This window comes from Lucilia sericata, unplaced genomic scaffold (assembly GCF_015586225.1).
Source record: "Lucilia sericata isolate MDLA Ls3-8-SP2 unplaced genomic scaffold, ASM1558622v1 Contig000680F_arrow, whole genome shotgun sequence".
In the NCBI taxonomy this organism is placed as follows: Eukaryota; Metazoa; Arthropoda; class Insecta; order Diptera; family Calliphoridae; genus Lucilia; species Lucilia sericata.
Window position 1 is genome coordinate 117,233 of NW_023994684.1, and position 12,768 is coordinate 130,000.

The following is a 12,768-nucleotide window of genomic DNA, read 5'->3' on the forward strand; positions in this document are numbered from 1 at the left end:
AATACTTATCTATCGGTTAAACATTAATCGGAGTTTGAGATAAGGAACCTTAATGTTAATTTAATAAAAAATTTAAAAAAACTAAAAAATATCTAAAAAGAATAGAAACAAAAATTTTTAAATTATAAAAATCCACCCGAAATTCTTATTAGTTCCACGAGTAGTTTAAAAACACATCAGCTAATCTAGGTGGAACTTTGTGTCAAGTGACCCAACTTTTAAAATCGATTTTTTTGGAAAGATTGAAGAAATATCCAGCTAAAGTCCATATTTGCTAGAACCAATAGGTGAAAAGTTACACTCATTTGAAAAAAAACCCCGTATTGCCAAAATGTCCCCTACAGCTCTTGACCGATGGTTAGGTTAGGTTGATAGGAGGATGTATACTACATAAAATCCTAAAAAATGCACCTAGGCTACTATCGGTGATGTTATGCTCTCCTTTTCATGAAAAAGGTTTACTGAATGTATTATTTTTACATCTCTTCCAATATATTTGGATCTAACTTCGACGAATGCCTGACAGTGCCAAAGAAAGTGCTCCTGAGTTTCACTGTCCTCTCCACATGCTATACATTCGTCGAAATCCGTAAGTCCAATTTTATATACATATGTACTTATTTAGATGTGCTCGTAATCTTGTGTGTCCACTCAGAATACGTACCATCATAATAACCACAGACTTGCTCATTTTGAGGAGATTTGTCTTCATCAGAGTCACCCCATAGGATCTTTTCATTTTCGTTGCCGACAACTCCCGAGTGCCCTGGTATCCATAAGATGTAAACCTTACCTCTGTCGTTAAATACATAAAGCCCTGTGGGCGACATACATACATATTTATTCTAATCCAATTTTTACATTCCGTTATTGCTCGGGCTTCCGCCTGGAAGGTGTTTCTGGGTCTTCAATATAGAAACCCCTGGCCCACTTTGTCCCCAAATTTAGATCCGTTTGTGTAGCAACGGATACCTGCTGGTATTTTCTTTAATGTTCCGCTAGACCAAGACATTCTATCTGGGATCAGCGTTTTAAGGTTTACAACAGATTCTGTGTCTGGTATGCGATCAGGAACGTCCGATGATTGAGTATAACCTTCCCATGTGTCCAATATACATTAAAGAAGTGTCCTATAAACGCTTTTGCCCAGTTCGCTTAAAGTAATAAGCTGTTCGACTGTAAGCTCCGCCTCATATCTTAAATATGTTTCAATGGGTGGAATATCCAGCAACGTTACCAGAGTCTTTGTTGAAGTAGTACACATGGCACCACTTATACTCAAGCAGCATGTACGTTCTTGGCCAATATAGCTTAAAATGTGTGTCTGTCCTACTATCCAATAGTAAAAATTTCATCCAAATCGAATGACATCGATTTTGAAAGTGTGGTAACTTGACATGAAATTGCCCCTATACTTGTACAAGTTTGACTTTGAGATCAAATATTTAGGTTCGAAATTAACTTTAAGAACTTTAAAACTGATTTAATTTTCACTGGGACCAGTTTCGAGATACCAATCGATAAATAATATTTAAAATAGAAAATCCACGGGGAAAATCTTATTTGTTCCACAAGTAGTTTTAAACTCACTCATTTAATCTATACTTGTACTTTGAGTTCAAAAATTTAGGCTCGAACTTGTCACTCTCAGAACTAGTTCTCTTGAAACTTTATAGAGTCTACATTCGTGGTATTTTTCATTCAAATTGTCTCTCTCTCTCTCGAGAAACATATTCTATAGATAATTAAGAAAAAAAAATACAACTTCTTAAGAAGAACTCTAAAACTGATTCCTTTTTCACCATTTTTTTAAATAATGGAACCAGTTTGAAGAAATCGAAGATTACAAAATTTAAACAAGTCGATACCGAAGTTTAAACACACAGTATTAAGCTGCACTGAATCCAAATCTTTTCCTCATCACATTAGCTTTTAGTTCAAAATATCTTAAAAAAGAAAGAAGATAAAATATTTAAAGTCGTTCAGATTGGACTTTGAGATGAAATAACAGATTTTATAAATAGTGTTGCCTTCGAGCTGTTATAATGTCTCAAATATGGTCCAAACGAGATTTTTTCAATTTTCTGGACACGATATCTGGAAAACATGATGTGAGGGAAAAATTCTGAGACCATATTCGGATTAAGCTCAATCCTTTAGAAAAATATTCTGTGGAATATGGGTTAACAATTTGTTGGTCTGTTTTAATATACCTGTAAAGGATTCTTCAAATATCTCGATCGAGAGAATCGTAATACTTGCTCTATGATTTTATTCACATATTTCCATTGAAATATTTTTAATTAAAAATGGATCCAAGATCGCTGTTCAAGTATCAGAAGTGGTGTGCTTAAAACTTATTTTAGAACTAGTTAATTAAGAATAGAGTAATTCTAAATTGTTTCTTGAGATTTTGCGAAAAAATTCAAATACAATTTTTAAATAAAACTAAAAATATGAACATTTTTAACAGAAAATAAATTAAAAAATTTCAGAAAAATTATTTTCTCAAATTTAAAAAAAAAAATATTTATTTTTTTTGCAGATAAATTCATCAGAATTTAAATAAAAATTTAAAATAACTACAAAAACTTGTGGAAAATTACTAAAAAAAAGAAAATTGTGCTGAAAATAAAACGAAAATTTAACATTAAATATTGAAAAAAGCGACATACGAAATTTTAAATAAAAGTGAAATTCAAAAATAATAAAAACAGTGACAAACTTAAAAACATAATTAAAACAAATCTAAATTTAAATAAAAATTAAAAAAAAAAATTAAAATCGAAATAAAATTGGAGAAATAAGGAACCAAGAAAATAAAATTAATTAAGATTTTTTAAAAAAATATATTCAATTCAAATAACTATTAATTGCGATATCAATAAACTAAACTTTAAATTATAAAAAATATGACAAAATAATAGAAAAAAATCTGCCATTTATATAGAAAATTATATAAAACTTTATAAAATACTATCAAATAATAAAATTCCATTAAGTGATTTAAAAGAAGAAATCTTTACTTTCATCATGATACCAAAATTGATATGTCTATTACTGACCCTATGGCTGGCAGCAGTAAGCCTACCCTCCGCCCAAGCCATACCCAGCGATGTTTACTTAAAAATGTTTGCCGCCCAGGCTCCCTCAGATCCCTGCTACGATGATGATAAGGCCCGTAAATGTATACCGGATTTTGTAAATGCCGCCTATGGAGCTCCTGTACTAGCCTCGAGTACTTGTGGCATGGATAAACCACAAAGATATTGTGAAACTGCGGCCTCTACTTTAACCGGCAGCATGTCTCAGGATATGACTTGTAATATATGTGATAATAGTAATCCCCAAAAGAGATTTTCTTCTCTGGCTTTAACCGATTTAAATAATCCCAATAATGTCACCTGTTGGCGTTCAGAACCTATAGCACCCGTCTCTAATCCCAATGCGCCACCGGATAATGTTACTTTAACTTTGTCTTTAGGCAAGAAATATGAGTTAACCTATGTTAGTTTACAATTTTGTCCCAAAGCTCCTAAGCCCGATTCTATAGCTATATACAAAAGTTCAGATTATGGCAAAACCTGGCAGCCATTTCAATTTTATAGTTCCCAGTGTAGAAGGGTATATGGACGTGCTAATCGCGCCACTATTAATAAACATAATGAACAAGAGGCTAGATGCACCGATTCTCATCGTCATACCAGTGATATAATGGGTGGTCTGCAGGGTTCACGCATAGCCTTTAGTACTCTAGAAGGTAGACCCTCAGCTAAGGATTTAGATGCCTCTCCCGTATTACAAGATTGGGTTACCGCCACCGATATTAAAGTCATATTTCATCGCCTACAAATGCCTGACGCTAATGCTCTTATAACTTTGGATAATCCAGGAGAAAAATCATCAGATGCTAAATCGGGCAAATACAATGAACCCAATTCTTTGATAATTAACTCTCTCGATCAAACTAACTCCATAATAGGGGGTTCTTCTTCGGCTCTAGCTGCCTCATCGGGTCTACACTATGCTGTTTCGGATTTTTCAGTGGGTGGACGTTGCAAATGTAATGGTCATGGCTCTAAGTGCATTACTGATCATCATGGCTTATTGACCTGTGAATGTAAACACAATACCGCCGGCCGCGATTGTGAACGTTGTAAACCATTCCATTTTGATCGTCCCTGGGGTCGTGCCACGGCACGTGATGCCAATGAATGTAAAAGTAAGTACATACTACTTATATACTTGTTAAAGTTTTGTTGCAATATACTATAGTTTTTTTTCAGTTGTGTGTTTGTTGTTAAGCACGTGTCTTTGTTTTTTCTCTTTCGCTCTGTAAATGTCTATAGTTTAGCTTATTGAGACATTAAGGGAGAAAGGCTTTTTAGTTTAGAACTTGTTTGCCAAAGTTCTTAAGCATACTCAGGGTTGTTGTTTTGTTTCTGTTTATTTGCATTAACATCTATATGAAAAACGTGTTGCATTAACTGCTTCATTTGGTTTGATTAATTTAATGGAGTGGTATGGTAGTTTTAAATTATTTCAACACATGTTGGGTTTTTGGAGGCAGTTTTTTCTTTCGCTATAAAACTATTTGTATTTTTTCTTTTTGTACAATTGGCTTTATACTAGTTGTGATTTTAAACGGAGGCTTAGATGTGTTTTCCTTCATTAATCATTGGCGTATTTTGAAAGACAAGTAACTGTATCTAACACGTGCTAGTTTTAATTGGTGGCAGTGTATTGTGATTAATAGAGAGATTAATGTGAGATATTAATGTTTAAAATGGAAAAATAATATACATTTAATTTATTTAGTTTAAAATTTTAGTATTGTAAGAATCTACTACATAATCATTAAAGTTTTAACTTTACGCCTGCTTACAAATAAGTACTTAAATAAGTCAATACTATAGGGAGTTAGTAAGCTGAAGCAGAATACGAACATGAGTCTAGTGTTCGTTAGTCCGTTGTTGTACTTCCAGATATATTTTTAAAATATTTTTAATCACATTCAAGCCATTTATGACACTTCTGCTCGAATAAACAAGTAAGAATGACCGACCATGTGATACCCTACACCAGTAATTATGTTAAAAATGTTGATTTTTAATTCAGAAATATTTTAACAATTTGTTCACAAAAAAAACAGTTTTCTAAAAGATCGGTTATATGGGGGCAGGGACTTAATATAGGTCTATTCTTATAGATTTTGGTAGTGGGATTTACATCAACTTTAATGATTTTTATGCAGAATATCATGGTGGTATTAGTGCTTATAAGTTAATTTTGATCCACAAGTCATTTTCTGAAGGGGACTTTGTATGGGGGATAGTATCAAATGACACCCATACGTTACGAAAATTAGCAGTTAAGGCTTATGTATATAAAACCAAGTTTTGGCGATTTTTGAAGATATACAAAAACATTTAAGTTACATTAAGAGTTCACAAAAGCCCTGTTGTATGGGGGCTGGTGAAATAATGGACCGATTTTCACCATTTTCAAAAGACTTCATCCTTAAAAGAAGACTATGTATGAGACAAATTTCATCAAATTAACTTGAAAATTACAACCTGTAGGGTGCTCACAAGGTTTACATGAACATACTGACGGACGGACGGAGAGACAGACATAGCTAAATCGACTCAAAAAGTGATTCTAAGCCGATTGGTATACTTTAAGGTGGGGATACTTGTAGGTGTTACAAACATCAGCACAAATGAGTAATACAAATGCCGACTATAATGTAGGGTAAATTGATTATACATGCGCTCATTTCCTGATCATAAATGATACTTTCGTGGCTAAGATCAGCAACTCTTCTAAAAGAGTCTTTTATGAGCCCCTCAGTTCTGACTCCTTTTGGAGTAAATTTTCAGTCGATTTGATGGTTGTTTTGGAGCCACTTTCGAATTATATTTAAGTCTTTTTTGAGTAATTTTTCTATCAACTCATTTAGGGAACAAATAATTGTTTGGCAACTCTTCTAAAAGAGTCTTTTATGAGCCCCTTTTCTAATCAGTTTCGATTCATTTTTGATTAATATTTACCAAACATTTTTGAGCCATGTTCCGTTACAAAAACAAAAAAACTACATAAAAAAACTATTTTTAATCTTCCTACTGTTTGAAATATGCTCATAAAATAAATTTGAAAACCATCATATTTTAAACATCAGCATGATCAATTTATGATTGTTGTATACTTTGTTATTATCGGATCATTTTAAGAATCACTTTTAGATCATCAAAAGGAGTCCAAAAAAAGACTAATTAATCATCCAACAATCTGCCAAATGCTACCTGAGCTCTATATGCAAATAAAATGGCAAAACTTAAAATAAGTACTTACATATGTATATGAAAGTAATGCAGGCGGTATGTAGTGGTCATTGAAAAGTAAGTAAGTAAGTTGTATAAGTACCTGTCATTACGAAATGTTTGCTGGGTACTTAATAAAGTTTTAAAATGTCTTTAAAATTTTCTTTTGAATTCTATCAGGTTTAAAAAAACATACAGCGAATAGATTTTAACTACCCTAATCATAGTAAATTACAACTAATTATATGAATTGCTTTCATTTAATGAAATGGAAACTTCAAGATTTCCCCGCTAAACAATCCGCAAAAATGTAATGAGGCAAATAGAAGCCCAAAAAATCAAAAATGAACATAATTAATAAAGCGTATGCAAACTCGAACTTTATACATAAACTTGTTCATAATCTTGGCCATTTTTTCCACTGATACCGTTAATACCACCACAACCATTGCCATGGTAGGTTGTTTACGGTATCGTGACCACCATCAATGATAAAAGCTCAATTGAAATTGAAAAAAACTGTTCTTAAGGAATCCTGTTAAAGTCAAACAAATAGCAAAACATTTAAAACAACATTATCAATGCAAGCAGGAGGGTTCTTAATATTAAAAAAAAAAATATATTCTAATAGATAAATGACAGCTCATTATAAAATACCAAATGACTATGATGATAATAAAGGCCTGATAATGATTTCTGCTTGAAAATAATGTCTGTTGATGACGATGAGCAGGCATTTTTAAAAGAGTTACCCGCACAAGGGTTTTGTAATATAAAAGCCAATAAAGTTAAAAATAAATACATGGCTAAAATAAAATGATTTAATTAAACCATCATTTACACGCTTTAAGCTTCCGCTCATATTTTTTTTCGAAATTAAAAGAAAGACCATAAAAAATCAACACATAAAAAATGGCCTAAAGTCAAGCACATTATGGCAAAGTTAAACACCAAGATACATTCGTAACTACAGTCATACAATTCTCAATAACTTTAAACTATTTTAAAGTATGAATGAATTGTAAATTGTTATTAAATGGTTGGCTGGTTGGTTGGTTGGTTGCTGGTATTTACACTTCCCTGCTTATAACCAACAACTACGATGTGACTGTTAGACTTAGAGTCTAGGTTTGAAATCAATTTCTTTTGCTGCCTTAAACACACACTTTCTTTTGGTCTCGTGCCTCTGAACGCTCATCATACCCAAAGATTTTTACTCAAATCTTGTTATTTTCATTTAGTTGTGGTAATAAACATAGGCGAAGTGTTTAAATGAATCTGAGTGAGTGTGTGTGTGTGTGTCTGACTGCCAAAGTTTGGGAACATAATACTACTGGCCTCTATGTGTGCTATAATAGTTGACTTTTAATAGCGTATAGAAAATTTGACTCTTAGTGCCGTTAACCATTTTGAATTTCAGTATTCTTAGTTGAAGTATTCTTTTTCTCCTGCAGTTCTGGGTGACTCACCGTGATAAGTGATTCCAACTTCTACAATCGCTATTATTTACAGAATTAACTAAGTGTTTCTATATAATTTAAAAAATATTGGTTTAAATATGAAACAAAATATATCAGCGATCTACAGAATATTTAGGGTCTTTGCAGTGGTAATTGACTACAATCTAGATTACTCGTAATAGGTTAAGTAATCAATTGATTAGTCTTTTCGTTACAAATTAACTAAAAACAGTTGGGCAAATTAAGCTACTAGTTATTGATACAACCCTTCAAAGCATCCATTTATGGTCTCAGAAGGCCAACACAATTTCAAAAAAGTCGAAACCCTGAGACCAATGCCTCGCGGAGAAGTATACACATACATATGTATGTATATATAAATGGGTTTTCTTCGATTCCTAGGATACGATATCTCAAAAACCTGATATGAAGTCCAACTTCAGTATCAGCACAGCTCAATCCTTAAGAAAAGTAGACTTTTTTCTCTGGTTTAAATATATGTGGTCCTGTGTTATATTCAGCCAAGTAATAAGACTTTAGCAAAAATTACTGCCTGAAAAGAATACATTGACCATCTATAAATCTGCTGTGTTCATTTTCGTTAGCCTTACGAAATTGTAGTTGACGTTGAACATGCCAAATTCCTGCTTGATTGTCTGTTAAAGAAATACAGGAAGAAATCTGCGTTGTTTTTTGGTTGTTGAAATAATATTATGTTCTAATGATTATGAATTTTACTGGCCTATTAGACAAATCATAAAATTAAAGAGTTCTTTTGCATGTTTTGTTAAATCAAAAATAAATGATGAATTTAAACTGAGAAGTCCTACATGGACCTCTTAAGCTACAGTGTCGGCCATTTCCCTGATAGAATTCATTTCTCTGATTAAGATTTTTCTATACAGAATATCTTTAGAGTGTTAGGGCTATGTCCGTCTGTCCGTTCGTCTGTCTGTATGTCTGTCTGTCTGTCTGTCTGTCTGTCTGTCTGTCTGTCTGTCTGTCTGTCTGTCTGTCTGTCTGTGTGTCTGTCTGTCTGTATGTATGTATGTATGTATGTATGTATGTATGTATGTATGTATGTATGTATGTATGTATGTATGTATGTATGTATGTATGTATGTATGTATGTATGTATGTATGTATGTATGTATGTATGTATGTATGTATGTATGTATGTATGTATGTATGTATGTATGTATGTATGTATGTATGTATGTATGTATGTATGTATGTATGTATGTATGTATGTATGTATGTATGTATGTATGTATGTATGTATGTATGTATGTATGTATGTATGTATGTATGTCTGTATGTATGTATGTATGTATGTATGTATGTATGTATGTATGTATGTATGTATGTATGTATGTATGTCCGTCTGTCTATCTGTGCGTCTGTGTGTCCATGTTAACCTTGTGTGCACACGTACTATTTGACTCAAGGACAAAGCCTATTTCAAATGGTTTAAATCGGTCCTTTATTTCGTATAACCTCCATAGAACCGTACCCTCCGAATAGGGATTTTGAGCTTTTGAGCATCCTTCGATGTTCAGAGATTCAGATTCATGAACGTAATACTTAAGAATTTTCGTATCAGTGTTCGTATGGAATGTTATATCCAGAATAATATAGCTTCCAAGGTTTTTTTATCCAATTTCAACGAAAGCCTGACAATAACAAATAAAATATTCCAGAGTTTGACTAAGGGCCAAATATTGCCCGCTACATAATATATAATGTGTCTGCCAAATGCACAAGACAGACTTTTAAGAATTTTCAGTCTCTCTTTCAGTCATATATGCATGTTCTAAAATGTAATAGCAAATGCCTTAAGGATAAATAATTTGTAAAAAAAACTAACAGCTAGCAATATAAATAACACAAGGAAATACGTTTTAAAATTATTTTCACCAAAATTGATTTAAAACGGTTTCCCAACAAGACCTGTAAAAACAGACAGACACACGTACGCCAAACGAAATGATTGCTCGTTTAAGCTTAAATTGATGGATTGAATTTTGAAAAAAAAGAAGGATTAAAAGAAAACGCAATCGTAGCTCTGTTGTACTTACCAAATAAAGTACACAAAAAGAATAGGTATTTGGTAATATAACACGTGTCTAATGTTACACAATGACGGATAAGCTTAATCCATTGTATAAATGTTGTTTTTTGGGCTGTTGAGCTGATATGATGCCCAACACGCGTTTTGCTTTATAAAGTCCTATGAATGGTCCTTTGATTATAGGTAGAAGATATATGTAAGCAAAAAGAGCAATTTAATTGAAAAGTTATTTATGTTAAATTGAAATTAACATCCACACAGCTTAATGTTTAAACAACAAAGTGGTGGGTTATTTTCTTCTCATTCAGCCCTTAATGTTGAGTTAAATTCTCCCAGAGGGCGTATCTTCTTATTTGTAGTCCTTGTTTATTATTAATAAATGTTTGTTAATAATCTTTAACAAAGTTATGAATATTTGATTAGGGCAACATATTGTTTATTTATTTATTTTTCTGTTTTTTTTTTTATTTTACTTGGCTGCTGTTGAAGGATTTCTTTGCGAAGGATTAAGATAAAATTTGTAAACAGGATGTTTTAAATAAGTTATTATTACAATGAAATGTATTAAAATGTGTGTATTTTAGTTCTTAGATATAAAGTATAGCTGTATAAGGGAAGGTAGTTTTTTTCTGTTATCAAATGTGAGAAATATTAAGATTAATGTTTTAGCAAAATATATCTAAAATTTAAATAGGAAATTTCTAAGCTGTTTGAAATCTGTAATGATAACAAAACAATTTTTATAAAAAAAATTTTATGAGAATTTTTTGATATCAGTTTATTAACATATAACTTTTTTTAATTTTTATACCCTACACCACTATAGGTGCCGGAATAATATCGCTGCCAAGATGTTTTCATTTGACGAATAAATTGATCCTGAGTTCTCTCAACTTCACTCTGGGCTAGAAATAAAATTTTTTCGCCAAAAGTCCATCATACTAAGCTCGAACCTGCTCATTCTGACGAGGCTTATTGTCCCGCTCTCGATGGTTCTACACAATCATTTTCATTAATCCAAGTGGATTAATAGGATCTTTTCGTCCATATTTTATTCATCCCGGTTTTTCAATTGTAGAGTTTCAATGTAGAACCCCTTTCAATGACTTCTGTATCAAAAATCAAAATGAGGATGAAGAAGAGATTATATCTAATCTTCTCTGTAATTGTTCTGCCTTAACATAAACTTGAATTCTGACGCTTGAATCGGTCTACTTTGGCCATCTATCCTAATAGTCGAATATTCCAATGGAACGTCTTATGGCGTTCATAAATTTGTCGGAATGGTTGTGTACTTCGAATTCCTATTAAGCGGGACGTAATCTTTATAGACACGTCTTTACTCTACGGCAATTATGCCACATTCTTGTCTCCGACAGTTTCTTCAGTCTTCCTCTATGTCCTCTCTATTCTATATTTTCCACTATCATTATTTTTCCTCTTACAGGTATTTTTACAAAGGGATTAACTGGGACCCAACTAAAGCTGCATTGGCTTCCTGTGATAACCTAACCTAATGTCCTGTTTTGTCCCCCGTTTAGAGCCATTCGTGTAGCAACTGATTCCTACGTTTATATGCTCTAATGTTCAGCTTGATCATGATATTCTATTTGGGATCAGTGTAATAAAGCTCTTGGACAAATTCTGTGTCCGATATGCTTCAGACACGCCCAATGTTTGTGTATAGCCTTCCCATATGTCCAGTATACATTGATGTATACTAAGTTCACCTTAAGTTAAGAGCCGTTCGGCTGTAAATACCGCTTCATATATGTGCTTCAATGTGATGAATATTTAGAGCCTTGGTTGTCGTAGTGCTCACTTATGCCCAAGAATCATGTCTGCTGAACTACTTGTACTGCATTTGTACAAAGAAGTCCACCAAAAACTTCCATTTCATATCTATAGTACTAAGGGTCCAGCACCAATGTACATCCTATCATAGATCATAGATTATACCTATGTACTTAACTCTGAATTTTCCTCTTTCTTATGAAAAGACAAATTTAAGATTTTGTCAAGTACCATTCAATCCTGTCGATTGAGCCCAGCTTAAGGCCTCTTCAGACCTTTTGCATAGTATTTTGGATCTCTTCTTCTTAGTAGACAGGTCTAAGTTCATTCTCGTTTAGGGTACTATAATGTACCGCGAAATATCTATTTCATAACAGTTATATCCTACATCTCACAGCTTATTCATCTGTTCCTTAGTATGTTTATAGTTGATCCAGTTACGCAGCGCCCGGTCAATATGAAACTAGTCTAAGAATTGGATAATAGTATTAGTATCCAATTTATAAAGATCCTTATTGTATTATATTAAAATATATATAATCCTGAATAGCCACTATTCCGCTTATTTCTAGGATTTGTAAATTTAATGGGAAGTGCCACGTCCACTATCCCAATTTTTTCTCGAATAGTTATACAGTTGGCGGAATTATTCGTGTAAAATATTGTGATTGTAATAACTACTGTTCCCTAGATATTAGATTTTAAACTATAAATGAAAGTGCCACGCCCACTTTTGCTATTTCAACCTTAGTTAGTTAGTTTGAAAGCAGGATGTATGTTACATCAAATCCGAAGAAATACACATATGCCTCTATGGGGCATGTTGTGCGCTCCTTAACCAGTGCCTCAGTTGGAAATCGAACCCACCACCTCCGGCCTACCAGACTAGAACACTAACCACTAACCTACCGGAGGCCATTTCAACCTTAAATATTGTGCAAATTTATGCGACTACAGTTATATTTAACAATATTTTATTACAAATTTTATTGTATTTTTATAATATTAAGAATATCATAATATTTGAAATAATTTCCAAAAATATTTGAATTAATTTTTACTCTTCCACCATTCAGTTAAATAAAATTCATCACAAAAATTCATATTTGCGTTGCAATTT

At 32.6% G+C, this 12,768-nt stretch overlaps 1 protein-coding gene across 1 annotated transcript in view; it reads left to right on the top strand.

The window, feature by feature from the left end:
• The first annotated feature begins 2,716 nt into the window (after positions 1–2,716).
• The window catches only part of LOC119607256 (netrin-A-like), a 98,114-nt gene continuing 88,062 nt past the window's right edge, over positions 2,717–12,768 (top strand). The window contains exon 1 of the mRNA XM_037961105.1: positions 2,717–4,222. Within this exon, the coding sequence (XP_037817033.1) occupies positions 3,034–4,222 (1,189 nt within the window). The 5' untranslated portion in view covers positions 2,717–3,033. The remainder of the gene's footprint in view (positions 4,223–12,768) is intronic.